The 17,228-nt window shown below is 35.1% G+C and overlaps 1 protein-coding gene and 1 long non-coding RNA gene across 2 annotated transcripts; both read left to right on the forward strand.

Annotated features, from left to right (window-relative positions):
* Window positions 1–428: 428 nt before the first annotated feature.
* cxcl12b (C-X-C motif chemokine ligand 12b) lies at window positions 429–14,318 on the forward strand. Its single transcript, XM_039695024.2, has 4 exons — window positions 429–676; window positions 3,393–3,510; window positions 10,561–10,644; window positions 12,703–14,318. The coding sequence occupies exons 1-4, from the start codon at window positions 610–612 to the stop codon at window positions 12,725–12,727; spliced, it is 294 nt and encodes a 97-aa protein (XP_039550958.1). The 5' UTR covers window positions 429–609; the 3' UTR covers window positions 12,728–14,318.
* LOC120491248 (uncharacterized) lies at window positions 4,383–8,571 on the forward strand. The gene is made up of 5 exons (XR_016145531.1): window positions 4,383–4,809; window positions 5,695–5,746; window positions 6,019–6,067; window positions 7,206–7,298; window positions 7,825–8,571. It is a non-coding gene; the product is annotated as an uncharacterized LOC120491248 (long non-coding RNA).
* Window positions 14,319–17,228: the final 2,910 nt, after the last annotated feature.

Below are 17,228 nucleotides of genomic sequence, written 5' to 3' on the forward strand. Positions count from 1 at the left end.
CCTTCACATTTCTTTAATTATCGTTGTCTACAAAACTCATTTCCATCATGTAATGTAAGCATAAGCTTTTAAGTGTGACTTCAAACTTTTGCCTGTATAATTCAGATACACCCAAATCATATCTTAAAATGGATGGGATCTGAAATGCGGCTGGTAAACTGAGAGCCAGGAAACGCAGCAGCGCCAGTTTAGTGAAAGTCGACTGCCAGAAAAACATGACATGAAATAAACAATAACAAATGGAGGCATTGAGAAACAACAATACTGAGATAACAGCAGGGTCTCTGCTTTCTCCGCTGCACTAAGAAGAATAAAAAGATGCAGAGAAAGATAGAAACAAGAGAGAGAGAGAGAGTCTGAGTCAGACTGTCACTGCTGAATCTTTGCCAGAATATTTTCGGCCGTTCGCTGGAGAAGGTGACCGTCGGAGGAGAGGGTCCAGCCCCCCTCCTCCTCCTTCATCCCCTCCTCCTGAGGAAGGGGGGAGTGTTTCCCTCTGGTCCTCAGTCTTAACACTTCGCAAAGCTCTGAGACGCCACACTGAGCTCTGGAAGCTAACTGTGACGGACAAAAGCCACACACACACACACTCACACACACACACTTGGCATGGATAGCAAAGTTCTAGCGCTGGTGGCCCTGCTGACGCTCGCCATACGGAGCCCAGAGACTGACGGTAAGTGCACTTTAAAAAAATATTGTTGGTTTAACTTAAAGTAAGTAACCTGGTTGCCTTAAAATTTTAAGTTGATTTAACTGGAAAAAAGTGAATTAATACAATGAAGTAGATTAATTTAATCATCAGAAACTCAAAATCATAAGTTATCTCAACTAAATAAATTATTTAAGTTGATTTGACAAAAGAAAAAATGTTGTGATAGCAAATCTTGAAAATATTTTTTTTACAGTGTAGGTTACGACTAACATTTACAGATTTACGGCATTTCGGTTCTCAGATGATGCTTTGATGTGTTGTGTTGCAATGTGTTGCAAAGTTGCTGTCTCACATTTTTAAGTACAATCAACTCGGATGTTTAATTAATTTCAGCTTAATTTATATTTTACTGACTTTAAAAAAATTAATCCCGTTTAACATAAAAAACTTGAAAAAAAAAACGTATTTTGAGTTAAAGCAATATAAAAACATGTTGTCGTAAGGTATTGATATTTTTTTAAGTGTTGCGAGAAGGATACTGATGTATCATCCTGGGTATCTTGCGCTAAAATAAAGAAAAAACTTATTTTATTTTGTATAGCACATATAATAAATTAAATTAGTGTACTCATTATAATTGTGATACAATAATATATTGTAACAAGCAATGTAATATTGGAATGCAAATAAATATGTTCAAAATGATGGGGAAAAAAAATACTTTTTTATTTTGGAAATACATTTAAAATATGTAATATTAATTTATTTTAAATTCATCGCTCAACATAAAATATATACTAAAAACAAATCAAGGATAAAATAAACTAAAAGTAAACAAAAACGAAGCAAAACAACTGAAAACTGAACAAAAACAAACTAAAAAGTAAACAAAAACAAAGCTAAACAAAAATAAACTAAACAAAAACTCATAGCTTTCTTGAACACTGAAGAAAATGGTGTAGGATTTATGTTTAAACAATTTTCAATTGTTTGAGCAATTGCTTGTAAAATTCACAATAATTACAAAGAAACAGTATGTAACATTTAATAAAACAGGAAATTATATCTTACATCTTATAAAAATACTAAAACATACTCCAATGATCTTTGTTTTATTTACAGCTTTATAAATGTTTTTACAGTGTAAATGTATTACTTGAGTCATAAATTGCAGAACTGCTGTATTAAGTTTTAGTGACTGTTTTCAGTTAATGATCATTAAGGAGTTAACGCTCATTAAGAGGTCCCATTAATATCACCTCGCAGCTGGAAAATGCCCTGCATAAATTAGCATACAAATCCTCCCTCAGCTGTACGTGTCTTTACATGTTAGCGGGCCTGATCTAAAAGGACAGAAGGTTTCGGCGAGATGTTTAACCAGCTGAACTCGGCGGGTCTGGCTTTGTTGTTTCTGTGCAAAAAAATCTAGCACTGTTTACTTATCCGCAAGCTCTATTAATTACTGCCTAATTAGGGAATAGTAAGCAAAAAGTTCCTGCGCTGTTCACTTGGCGCCTTGTTTAGTCAAGGCTTAATGGGCCGGTGTTTAACATGATAAAGGGAACAGAGAGAGTCGGGAATATCTGTGGGAATTCAGAGTTTGACTCGCCTCAGAACCGGGTCCGTTTCGGCCAAGTGCAAAGGGAATCCAGGGAGATCTGAAACCATTCAGGGAATGTTCTTCAGCAGATTCATTTAATACACAAATTCAGGACTAAACCTGGAGTGGCAGGGTGTGATTATGGGATTGGGCCGTATTTAATGTTGAGGACCCTCAAAAAGGCTCCTGATGAAAAATGTGGCGAGTGAAAAGCCAGGCCGGCCCCTGTGTGAATGGACGAGGGCCACTAGAATGCAGACTAATCTCTTTTTAATGATCAGGGTGTGTTAATGGACGCAGGTGATCAGACACTTTCACCTAGGATGGTATTGCAAGTTGGAAATTAAGTTTCTAATATGTGATTTCTTTGTGTTTTTGTAAGTTCTGAATACTAAGTTTTTGTCAAATCAAATTTATTTAAAGGTTCAGATCAGCTAGAAACAGCTGTTTAAACTGAAAAAAAAAAGTTGTTTTACGTTTTATTTCCATGAATTCATGAAAATAATAAGAAGAGAAGCAAGGAATTATCTTGAGAATTTTAAATATTTTAAAAGGTGTTCATAATATAATATTTGTATTTTGAAGATCTTATTCTGCTGCATTTGATGATCAAGAAATGCAGCAAAAACAGAAATATTATTATCATTTAAAATATTGCTTTTCTATTTGAATATATTTCAAAATGCAATTTATTTCTGGGATGCAAAGCTGAATTTTCAGCATCATTATACTCTTCAGTGTCACACCATCCTTCTACAGTAATATCTAATGAAACATTTATGATTATTATCAATGTTGAAAACAGTTGTGTTGCTTAATATTTTTGAGGACACGGTGAAACATGTTGTCTCAAGTTTCCTAAATGAATAGAAAATTTAAAAGAACAGCATTCATTTAAAATAGAATTATTAAGTAACATTATGAATGTCACTTTTGATCAATTTAATGCATCCTTGCTGAATAAAAGTATTAATTTCTTTCAAAAACAACACCGACCCCAAACTTTTGAATCAATTAATTAAAGTGTATCAATTTATCACTTCAATACAAACTGTAACTTCAAATCTCTGATATAAGAGGCATTTTTCATATTTCTCCTGCACTGACTCCATACTTTCTGTTCTTATCCGGTCACAGCTAAACCCATTAGTCTGGTGGAGAGATGTTGGTGTCGGTCCACTCTCAACACCGTCCCGCAGAGGAGCATCCGTGAGATTAAGTTCCTCCACACACCCAGCTGCCCGTTCCAAGTCATGTGAGTCAACATCCTACAGCAAAACTCTACCACACAACTAAATTAAAGCACACCAACAATAGTCCTCCAGAAATAGCTCTCAAAGTTGCACATTTCCACAGTTTTAGGAGTCAATCCATGTGGGAAAGAATGAGTAACAAAAAAGGACCAAATGAGAACATTTGAGAGAGTGATTTTGTCCATTATGAGCGTTCAGGTTTTCATGACACAATAATTGTTAAGGGTCAAAATGATTAGCTTTGTGTTACGGCTGACCTTGTCCTTTTCATTTTACCAGCATTTGGTATTACTTCAGTGGTCTGGAATGTATTAAACCGAACCATTTGTACCCCGTCAGCAGCCGAAAAGCCAAAGCGCTACAGGGGATCAAGGTTACAGGGGTTACAGAGGTTAGCATGTAGCTTAGGGTCATTTGGGGAACAAACTTTGGCCGGAGGAAATCCCCTTTAATCTGCCACTTTCCACACATCTTGTTTAGAAATCCTTTCGGATTCATTGGCCAAGATGAAAGACAGCCACCTACCCTTTCCCCCCTAGACACGCACATCACTCATTTTGTTGTTAGCATTAGCTAGCTGTGAGGTAATTACTACCTGCTGGCTCGGCCCCAGACCACCGACAAGCTCGCGCAAAAGATCGTTTAGACTAGCTGGATTAACTCAGAGACCCAAATCACAAACAAACAAACAAACAAATAAAACAAACTCTCTCAAGATAAACTCAATGGAAGACATCCCGCCGGAAAACAAACAAGGGGTAGCATTACACTTTTAGTTAGCTTACTGATCGGGAGGTTGGTTGGGAGGATTCGTGTGGGTTAAGTGGACTTTTTATCTGCATGGGCCGACAGGCTCCATTTGTCTAGACACACTCAAAAAAATGAATCATGGCATAGTTTATAATTATGTATTTGCATCCTTTTGATTTTATTTAAATACTAATATTTTCATAATGTATGTAGTCAGATTGCTTAAAATCAATGTAAATATGTTCATTGTGAAAACTATTTGATTTAATCAATTAAAAAGTATGAATATGGTTTAAATATTGCTAGCTGTGGAACGAGCCAGATTATGTTAGTTACATTTTATGAGATTGGTTTGCATATGATTTATGGGAAAATGTAAGAAGCGGAAATGCCGATCATACTCCAGTCAGTTGGGGGCGGTACTGAGCATAGACATGTCTAATTGCAATGCACATGAAAAAAACCCATCAACCAGAGGCAGTTGAAAAAACACCGTTCTCTTCGCCATCTTACATGATCGGAGCTCATTCTTGGATCATCCTGATTGCAAGGCAAGTTACATCTTTAATCATCTTAGAAAAGTTGACTGTTTTTAATATGTGTGTGTTATGACTGCGGTTGAAATCGTATTACACTTTATCAAAGAATTGATTATCAAATTTGCATTCAACGTTAACTTAGTCCACTAACTCTAGGTTAACTAACTTGCACATGGTGCTTATAAAAGCTAACTTTACCTAACGTTATTTCCCCCTTAAGCTACTTTTTCAGCTACACAGTTTAACTAATTTAAAAGTAACAGGGATGTGGTTTGGTTTATTTTTATTTTATATTCATTTACGGATTTTCTGACCTGAGTAAAACTTTAGCCCTCCTGCATCGCTGAGAGGAAAAATGGTCTTAGGTTGGTCTAAGATTAAAATAGATTTTATTAAACAATGTGTAGCAATGATGAAATTAAACGATTAGTATAAAAACTGCGATTTCAAATATCTATATCGTACATGGATACGTTCCAACGTGGATACGTTTCCTAGGGACACGAATGACTGTCTGCAAGACAACCTTTACGTCTTAGACAGGGTCAAAGATTAGCAGTCGTCAAGCGTCATTTTTGAGTAAGTATTTCAAACGATTTTACTCGTTAGTTGGTGACGGTGTGAATGTGATTATTAAATCGCTAAGTATGTGCCAGTTGCTCGTGTGTTCTCCAGCACGCGAACCATGTTTTTACCACGTCGGTGTCTGTTGGTCTGCTCTTTTTCTGTGATTTAACGTTTGAATGCAAATGAAGACAGTTATAAACTAACGTTACTGCAATCAGTATATGAGAGTACTGTTAAAATGATTATCTAAAAAATGTATGTTGGCTTTGTAATTTCATAAGAAAAAGTATGAATTTTGTTTCTAACTAAAGCATTTTTTTTTCTTTTCAGATACATCATGCATCTTTTTTACATCTAAAGGGTGGGGCAACCTCCTAGACCTGTATGTATGCTACAAAGATTGTTTTTTAATACATAGAAAAATCAATTCATACTCTTATTAACAATTAATCTCAGTTTGAATGTAATGATTCCACTTAAAAAGCATAAAATTCCTTTAACATAGTTAAAAACGTATTAAATATACATTAACAGCCTAATTTAGCTGTAGTAGTAGCTGTATTTTGACTTGTCTTGATACAGTAAAACCAAGCATAAATTATTTATGTTGATTCTTTAATATTTGTCCGTAACTGTTTTTTTCTTTGTTCACAGATATGTGAATGTGGCCATGTAAAGTGTGTGACATTTCATTATCTACACGGTATGAATTGCTAAAACATTTTAGGCTGAAACATTTTCACTATGGTCGCAATTGCCGGTATCCCTGTGTATATGCAGATTGCCCATGTACATTTACAAGTTGGAAGAACCTTTTGAGTCACACATATCAAACACACAGGAAGTTAACAGCAGCAAATGTTCAGTTAACTTCGTTCTGTTGTCAGAAGTGTGACTGTAAGGACATTTTAACTGAGAAGGAATACTTCGCTCATGTAAATCAACATCTTAGGCAGTATGAAAACATAACTTGTATGTTTGAAGGATGTATGTTTGAGACAAACATTTATGGAACATTTCACTCGCATAAAAATCGTAAGCATAAGCACAGCTCCACTACTTCCTGAACTTCAGCCAGCTCCTTTGTTTCCTGTCTTCCATTATTGGACAAACTGATTAATCCAGGTGTGCCTGACCTCAGTAGTCACAGCAACAATAATCAGACACCTGGATTAACCAGTTTGTCCAATAATGGCAGACAGGAAACATGGAGCTGGCTGAAGTTCAGGAAGTAGTGCAGCTGTGCATAAAGCCAAAATGAATGGTTTAGTCCAAATTTTCTAAAGAGACTGGATCCTTTATATGATAAACAGGTTGAATTTAAGCTTTTTGTCAAATACAAACATTTATCAACTCAAAACAGATATTGATTCAAATCAGATTTTTCGCATTGTGCAAGAACCAGTGAGGTTTGTTATAGTGTGTTAGAGATTCAGTTGTGCTTCTGTTTATGTTTGCTGATTAATGTTAATGTGAATAAAAGTCGAAATTTAGGCTGTTTATCAAATAAAGCGATCTTGTCTCTGTAGAAAATTTGGACTAAACTGCCAACGCGTTCTCATCCTTTAACGTCATGAAACTGCTCAATTCATATGGAATAATTGTACGATCTCTTAAGGAATTTGTTTAAGCATCACAGTGGTGATTGCGTATCTGTCAATGGAGAAACAAATTTTTCAGATTTCATCAAAAAACATCTTCATTAGTGACGAACAAGAGTTGAACAAAATTAATGACCAAATTTTAATTTTTGGGTGAACCATTCCTTTATTTAGCCTTACTTATACTGTAAGTTAATAATTAATGACATGTTTTTTGGGATCTTCTTATGCTTGTTTTAGAATGAAGACATAAACACCAGACGTGATTGTATCCTGAGGTGCCTAAGTGTTTACCTCAACGAAGACCTCGAGACACTTGTCAAAGAATATGTGGTAAGTGTGTGCCAGTCTTTTCTCTTCATGTTATATATTTCTTATACACATTTACATTGATAGTTATGTTTATTTTCTCATTGGCATCACACTCTAGCTTATGCCCTTCTGTGTAGAGCATGATTGATCATATAAGACAAATGAGAAGTTTTTTTAACTAGAAATGACCTGGTTAAAAAGATCCAGTTGGTAGTCTGAAGTATGGAAAATATGAAATCAGAATCATGAAACACATCATTATACAGGCATTGAAACTGCTAAAAACTGTGGCCTATGCAAACGAAATTTCGTTCTGTATACACTTGTGGTATTATGAATGACAGTCTGTCAAGTCAAGTCAAAGTCAAGTATACTGATCTCAGATTTGGTGTAGATGGGGAAATTAATATTTATGGCAAAAGAGGAACACAGTACAATTATAATTTCTATTACATGACTGAATCAATAGGTAAGTAACTGCCTGCTGCAAAACAAAAGGGGAAAACTTGGAACACATTGGGACTTATGTTCTTTGTTTATCCCCCAGGACTCTGAAAGTGCAGATGCTGAGTCTCTCATTGCACAGACAACAATGGGCATCTATGTCATTCGAGCGGAGGGCGCTGGTCCTGAAGAAGAACCTTCAGATGTGGGTGTTGTTCTTGAAGGTGTTGAAGTTCTGCAAAACCTGCCAAGCATCACATTTGGATGTGTGATGCTTTTTGGACTAATTTATGCCCTTAATTTAAACTATCCAAAGGACCTCAAGTGCACATTTGAAGCATTTCAGAAAATCCTGATGGAACTGGATACAACTAAGCTGTCGCCAAAAGTTCAGGGACTGAAAATTAAGATGCTTCAGTGAGTAAATGAAAGAGAGGCTGATATTTACAGTTCCACTTGACTTGTTACACTTTTTCTTCTCGTTTTTTATTTTTATTTTTTTTTTTGCTGTTGAACCTTATACTCCTAACATGGGTAAAAAGTGTGGTCGTGTAAAACCACTGAGTGTTTTTCTGCTTGCCACCACCTTATCGTTCCAAATTATTGCACGTCAAAAAATGTTAAAAAAATGTTAGCGTGTAAGCGTAGCGACCAGATTTTTGTCTATCTCATTTGAACTTTGCAATTATTTAACCACAGTTCTTGAGAAAAAGTACTGTCTGCAGTCTGTTAAAATCATTTGCATTTGTTAGTGCAGTGAGGTGATTGTGGCAAAATAAAGACAGAAATTCGAAAGTAGTGCATTTAACCTTAATTGGCATGTAAACATGAAAGTACTTTTTTTGTTGAGGTTGCACACAACAGTGTATGTGAGCATGGGCTGTTTTGCTAGCTTCCGTTTTTACTGCCATTTGAGCTTGTTATTTAAAATAAAAATGTGAAATTAAGTATTCTGGCCATTCTTTTTTGTTGTATTTTGGGGAGGGGAAATGGTGATGAATAAGTAAATACAAATTTATAAATATATTTTTAAAACAAATTTGGTTTATTTATACAAATTACTTAAATGTGATGCATTTTAATTAAATTTGGTTTATTACATAATAATACATAAACCAGTTTCTTATTCATTTAAAATAAATTGGATTTATTGAAAAATATGCATAAATCTAATTCTTACTTGTTTCACTTATATAGCACTTACAAATATATATCACATTAAGTTTATTAATATGTTTGCATTAAATTTACGTAATCCAAATGGATGGAAAATTTATATGCAATTGAATTACATAAATCTTATGTATTAGGCCTAAATATTTTTTTGAGTGCAGATTGAGGGATCCGTGTGTGTGTGTGTGTGAGGTGTAAGCAATACGAATAGGAGCCATTTGAATGGCAAGGTGAGCCGCTAACTCTCAAACACAACCTTTTGCCACGGAGGTGCGAAGTCTGGGTGTCATTTGTGTTGTCTTCTCCATGTGTGGGTGAACGAAGCGTTTGAGGGGATATTCCTGGCTGGGCTGGAGCAAATTTGGAGGTCAGATATCAATAAAAAAAAGAATTCTGCTTTAAGAAGTTAAAAAGTTTTTTTTTGTTTGTTTTTTTGCAAATATCAAGGAAAATATTGATGTAGGCCTAGTTATTGCAAGGATATTAGATAGATGGATAGATAGATAGATAGATAGATAGATAGATAGATAGATAGATAGATAGATAGATAGATAGATAGATAGATAGATAGATAGATAGATAGATAGATAGATAGATAGATGTAATATACAGTAGATAGATAGATAGATAGATATATAGATAGATAGATAGATAGATAGATAGATAGATAGATAGATAGATAGATAGATAGATAGATAGATAGATAGATAGATAGATAGATAGAATATAGATGGATGGATGGATGGATGGATGGATGTAGGATGGATGGATGGATACTGTAGATAGATAGATAGATAGATAGATAGATAGATAGATAGATAGATAGATAGATAGATAGATAGATAGATAGATAGATAGATAGATAGATAGATAGATAGATAGATAGATAGATAGATAGATGTAATATACAGTGGATGCATACAGTAGATAGATAGATAGATAGATAGATAGATAGATAGATAGATAGATAGATAGATAGATAGATAGATAGATAGATAGATAGATAGATAGATAGATAGATAGATAGATAGATAGATAGATAGATAGATAGATAGATAGATAGATAGATAGATATGGATGTAATATAGATGCATACGATAGATGGATGGATGGATGGATGGATAGATAGATGTAATATGGATGGATAGATGGATGGATAGATAAAACAGAATTTACAGTGTTATAAATGCAGTTTAATTCTATTCAAAATGAAAATGTAAAAAACGTTGCTAGATTTACGATGTTAATAACTGGAAACACGTCATCACAGTCTGTTCGCTTCAAGAACGATAATTATTAAGATATGTATCAGTGCATTGACAATTTCAGTGGAAATCAATTCATTTATGTTACTTTAGACAAACTACAGTATATGCACAGTTCTGGGAATCTCAGTCAAAGTCCTCAAAATCATAAAAAATCTGGAAAGTCCAGACAGCACAACATTATCCTCACGGACCGAACCGCCTCTAATTCAATCCCGTTATCTGATGGAGTGCAGTGACTCCTGCCAGTACAGGAGAATAGGGGAGCTGAAATGCAGTCCATGACGGACAGCTGATACCATCTGATGAAACACACTGTAGAACCGCTGAGGGAGAAAGGTACAGTCTCTCTTTTGCTCTCGTCCGAAACAAATCCCTTCTTTTCTCTCTCTCATTACCAGTGCCAAGCTGAAGAACAACAGAGAGGTCTGCATCAACCCCAAGACCAAATGGCTTCAGCAGTATCTAAAGAATGCCATTAACAAGTAAGAAGAAACTCTTTCTACACTAGAAAAAAAAAAAACAGTTCACTGGGAATCATGGGATAACATAGTCTGTATCTTTATAGACTTAAAAACTTAAAACTAAACAAATCTACTGGAAAGAAAATTATGTTTAAAATTTACACTAATGTACAAAATGTTTATTCTCACGGTTTTCAACAATACACTGAAAACTCTATATGTTTTGGTCGTTCATTTACACAACAACGGTGTTTAACTGGGAGCCTGAAAATGCAAACTTTTGAAAACGGGTTTCAAAGTTCACATTTTTGAAAACGATACCGTTATCGTCTCTGTGTAAACTACAAAAACGTCAATTTGTAAAAACGGTGTCTTCGCGCATGTGTATTACGAAGTGTAGTGTTACGTGTATACACTTTACATACAAAAAAAGTATGTAAAGTGTAGGCATAACTTTACACATAGCTGTGTTTCCATTACCCTTCAAATTGCGCGAATTGAAAATGCGGCCAATGGAAACATCAATTTCGCGAAAAACTCCCATATATCGCAAAAATGTTTTTACGCTCGCATGAGGTGCTTTTTCAGCCAATTCGAAAAAGGAATATTTCGCCAAAGAGATCACCAGGCGAGACATCTGCTCAACTCGCACAGTTCCTCTGTGAAATCGAGAACTGTAACCTCCCAGAAATACCTCATATGTGTTCACTCACAAGTATAAGGGGCTTTTCTCTTGGCATTAATGCTTGGACGACAGGCCTACGTCTCATTCGATTAAAAATAATGGCTAGGGCGGTGGCTGCGATATACATAGATCTACCAACATTCGTTTCCATGATTTCTGGAATGACTTATCACGTCGAGAAAAAAAATACGCTTTAGTCAGATAACATCGGTTAATGGAAACTTTTTTTTAAATCCACATTCAGGAAATATCGCAAAAGTTTTGCGCAACTCTGTAATGGAAACCAGGACACTAATTTTTCCAAAAACAAACATTTTCATGTACATACAACTTGGTAGATTCAGATTCGTTCTAATTATCAAAACCGGAATAGCCATGACCTTTGAGGTAAAATTTTCACTGACTTAAAAGAAATAATGACATACATATTCTGATGTAATGTATGTAATCAACTGTATTAAATTTGCAGTGAGAAGGATTTACAGAATGTGTTAATTTACGCAATTTATTTACTTTACATCAAAAGCAAATGTAAAGGTGCTGTAGAATTAAGTGTTTTAACACAAATCTTAGCAGCAATTTACAAGCTGTTGTTCCTGACAATTAAATGGCATATGTGGAATGTTATTGGGTAATTTAAGATTATATAAATTACACGTTTACCTAAGTAGGTAATTAGGCTCCAGCAAAGAGCCTTGAGCATTAACCACTGTTCAATGATTACACTAATTATAGATTAATGATGAGGAAACAGGCAGAGCAGAGAGCTTTTACACCACTATAATCGGCCTCCTATTGTGCCACTGAGCCAAACGGATGCCATCAAAACATAAAAAGGAGGGGGAAAAAAACTATTGATGTCTTGATTATTATAGGTCAGTCTGAAAATACCAATCAATTAAAGCTAAACAGATTTAAAAAAAAAACAATAATAAAGGATGACAAAATCACATAACAAAATTTGTAAAACTGCAAATTTACAAATAAAAACGTATTAAATTCTTTCATATTTCATCATATTAAAATTATAAATAAGTACTATATTAGTAGATAAATAATACTAAAATAGCACTACTCACTGTGTGCTCTCTAAGGCATTCTGTGAATTATCTAAATGTATTATTAGAAATCTAAAACTTTGGAATATTTTTGTTCCAAGTGACCTTCTTGCAAAATACTTTTTGATAAAACTATTCTAGATTGATTAAAAAACAAACAAAAAAAATGTTGCATGCATTAACAGAATAGTTCATAGAAATGTTCAAAGACTACAAGTTTCGTCCTCCTGTAATAAATGTTTCATCATTAACATCTACAGTATTCGTCTTGAAAGTAGAACTGTATGGAAAACAAAACAAGTGGTTGTTCATCGCTGACTTTTCTTTCTTTTTCAGAATAAAGAAGAAGCGTTCAAAGTAAACACGCGAGGATGTGCGAGGAGGACCATAGTGCATCTCTGACCTCTAAAGAGGCGCACGTCCTCGTCCCTCGCTCTCCAAGATCACTCTTCCTCTTTCTGGACTGCTTGCACAAACAGCACTTCACCTAAACCAGCCTGCAGCTCACCAAAACACAACCAAACACCTTCATCCCGACGCACTGCTACTGCTGGCTGTGACTATTTACTGGTGCACGAGTGTGTGTATGAGTGGGCAATGGGCGAACGTGTGAATGGGAAGGCAAGAGAAATATTTACTGGTTTTCCGCAATTTAAAGGGCAGTAAAAATGAGTTTGTGGATTTGTGTCATAGGGATGTTTAACCTTTAGGATAGTTTGGGATTAATAAGGGATGCAAGCAAGTGAAAAAGACGCAGAAAGTTCAAGCTCACTTTGGCTGTAGTGTTTAAAAGCACACAGCCCACATGAATGATCTAGCATGCTAACGCTAGCTCCGTTCCAAAACCTAATGAGCCGCCTGTCTAGACACCAAATGCGAAAAACGATGAAATAAACTTCCTTTTATTACATTTATGTCAGTATCAGTTGTATTTCACAAATGATGCAATCCCAGAATGTACCGCAACAAGCTCAATTCAAAATACAAGGCGGAAAAAGCAATTCATAAATATTCTCAAATTTCTTTCAACACTAAATAAAAAGTTAACAATGGACTATTGTTCCCTGTATTCTTATAAAATGCGCAATTAGCTTAGCAACATGCTAACGCCAAACTTTTTGGAATCAATTGTGAGCTGAACATTTTTGTGGAATGTTTCAAATCAGTCACTCACAAAGTTCCATAACGGCTGACACGACACAAATTTCAAACATTTTATGCGTTTTGGCCATTCATTTACACGACAACGCCGCTTTGACGGCCTGAAAACGCGCTTCAAAGTGCATGTTTTTGTCGTGTAAACAACAAAAATGCGAATTTGTGAAAACATTTTCAGCCTATGGGCGTCTAGTGTTTCTTTACAAAGTGACATCGCCATCTACAGGCCTGGCATGAATAATACAGCGTTTTTAGTCGTTTTTTTACTGAGATCGTTGTCATCTCTATGCGATTAATGCCAAGGAAAAACATTCAAGCTCAATTCAAAATCCAAGCAGGCGGACTCAAATTTCTTTCAATACTAAATAAAAAGTTAGCAATGGACTAAAAAAAAAAGCGCAATTAGCTTAGCAACATGCTAACCCCAAACTGTTTGGAATCAATTGTGAGCTGAACATTTTTGTGGAATGTTACAAATCAAAGTTTCACAAAGGTTTACACGACACAAATTTCAAACGTTTTATTTGTTTTGGCCGTTCATTTACACGACAACGCCGCTTTGAGGGCCTGAAAACGCAATCTTTTGAAAACGGGCTTCAAAGCGCACGTTTTTGTCTCCGTGTAAACAACAAATGCTAATTTGTGAAAACATTTTCAGCGTATGGGCGTCTAGTGTTTCTTTACAAAGTGACATCGCCATCTACAGGCCTGGCATGAATAATACAGCGTTTTTAGTCGTTTTTTTTACAGAGATCGTTTTGACAATGTTGTCATCTCTATTCGATTAATGCAAAGGAAAAACGTCTTGATTTTTAGTACATCATTGTGTGAACCTACCCTTAGAAGATAGTAGGCAGTATGTGTTGTGCACTTAGCAGTGCACTAAGTAAGAGATAAAGGTTTTGGAACAGAGACACGTTTGGCACAGGGCTGCTACTACAGGAAACAGAATCATAGTTTCCTGTCTTCCTCTCGGCTACCTGTGTGTAGCAAATGCCATACACTGAAATTCAAGAAATATGCAGTTTAAAGCAGATATGCTATATGTATAAAGCAGGTGTTGTTAATGCAATCACGCCAAGGCAGCTTAAAACTTCTGCTCATGTGTATCGAGCGACATTCCGTGACTCAGGCCTTTATTAACAGCATTTGCATACTGTACTGTCCAGTGGCCTGCATGTGTGTCATACTGGTTGTGAGTTGGATCCAACAAGACAACCAACATGTAAATATTCTCCAGCACTAAACAGCTGACAGTAAATGGGTTGATCAGGGACCAAAACTGAACCGCATAAATGCAAGCGATTTTTGTAGACTAAATTAATATTACTTTAATGTATTCCACTTGTATCGGGAATTGTTTTAGCCACAAAATTAAGATATGACCGTGATTATGGTTTCCATGATATTAACACGTTTATATAACACACATTGTTTCTGAACATGTTTTGACTCAAATGCCCAATTGCTGTAATGTTTTTGAGCCACTTTAAAAATATAAGGAGTTTGTAATGTAATGATTTATTTTTGTATTTTGTATTGATCGATATGAATAAAACACGACAATATGAAGAAATTTCTAGAGAGCATTGTATTATCACACTTCCACAATTATTCACTTGTCTGAGTTAAATGCTGTTTTACGCTGGACCACAAAACCAGTCACATGGTTCAATTTTTTGAAATTGAGATTTATACATCACATGAAAGCTGAATAAATAGCTATGCTTTCTTAGGATAGGACAATATTTGGCGGAGATACAACTATTCTGGAATCTGAGAGTGCAGAAAAATCGAAACATTGAGAAAAATCACTTTTAAAGTTGTCCATTTATGTTTTCGATTGTGCTGCATTCAAAATGTATATTTCTATATTGTTTTTAATATACGAACTGTATAAGTATACATACATAAATTTGTCCCCACATTTCCTTATATGAATTTTTCCTCTCTAAACTCTATGAACTATAAACAAACAGCCCAACATGTGCTTTTCATCAGGTCTTTCTAATAAGCACTGAACATGTACGTTTCTTTTGTTTTCCACTGTTACTATACGCAACTTTTTTTTTGTAAAAACGTCGTATTAAAAAGGCCCCAGTGTGAATGTTGCCTCGGGGTCAGTAGAGCCAGACGTCTGCACCCCAAAACAGGCATTTCTGGGAAAGACATTTGCTGGACCGTGACATATCAAAGTCATTAATATTTACTAAGATTATCAATGATGATTTTCATTACTGGGAAAGGACTGAGAACTGAGATTTGTACATTTATTAATCACCTTCTTCTGTTATATATATATAAAGAAAGTCTCTGAGACATGTAATCTACAACCACACCTATGAAAAGGTGGTTCAGTTTAACCGCACTGTTGGTTTGTGTCAATCAGAGATTGAAAATAATAGAGTCTTGAAATCAATACAGCTGGTATTTAGTGTATAAATCATAGTCATTTCTTCAAGATGTTTGACCTCGAGGAAAGGTTGGACCCCTGGACTCGTTTTTAACACCTGTGTGAATGATATCTGTAGTGAAAGTTTGATACGAGTCCTCCGCACCAAGGACGGTCTACAAATACATTAAAAGTGACACTTTTAAAACTGGAAACATACGACACCTTAACCTCGTCTGACTAAGCTTTCATATTGAGAACAGAGGGAACGGTTTGTCGACGGGTTTAAAATGTGCTTTCAAAAGTTATCAGGGATTGTATAATACCCATAAATCAGCAATACTAATTGATTAATTAATAAATCGAATTGCTGAAGTTGAATTACTTTTCCCTTGAGGAATTAATATTTCTATAATTTAATTACAGTACTATATCGATAAAAAACAATGGTGAATAGTAAAAAAAAAAAGTTCTTGGTTTTAATTTTAAAAAGCAAGTTACCTGGTTACTGATTTTTTTTTTTAGTTAATTCAATGAAGGAGATTGGTTTATTAAATAGAACCAGAATCTGAACCACGTTAATTAAGTTAAGAATAAAGATTGCGATATCAAATCATAAAAATATATTTTTTTACAGTGTGGGTTTAACATCACAATTCAATATTAAGTTATTTCAATATTAAGTTTTAATGTAACCCTTCTGCCTTTACACACACTGGTATATTGTTTATTTGAAAGAATCAAAAGTGCAGTCTATCACTTTATTGTTTAAGGTCGAGGCTATAGGATTTAGAAAGTAATTAGTAAGAGAAATAAATTACTAATCTAATTTCACTGTTCAAGGTGCATTAATAGCTAGTAATTAGGCTATTTACTTTTTTAAAGTAACTTAATGAACTCGTGCGCTACACAAGTGGGCTAGGCGAGCGGGTTCAGTTTTGGGATATAAATAGACCCGCATACCAAAATCAAGATTTAGACCTCCGGTTTTTTTACATCCAGATGTTCATTAGCTATCGAAATACACTGACGTTCAGCGTAATTATGGTAATAATTCTGAAAAAGAAATGTTTCTGGTTCAATTACTAAATTCACGAAAGGCCATCAAACTCAGCTCGAGATCAATCTAAAACAGCGGCGGTCCATGTTATCCCGTCTCTGGAGAGATGGAGTAATCCAGGGAGTGAGATTCGCTCATGTTTTACTGCACTGCTCTGAACAGCTCAATCTTCACTAATAAGACACACACACACACACACACACACACACACACACACACACACACACACACACACACACACACACACACACA

Source organism: Pimephales promelas, chromosome 2, assembly GCF_988280905.1.
Source record: "Pimephales promelas chromosome 2, fPimPro1.hap1.1, whole genome shotgun sequence".
Classification (NCBI taxonomy): Eukaryota; Metazoa; Chordata; class Actinopteri; order Cypriniformes; family Leuciscidae; genus Pimephales; species Pimephales promelas.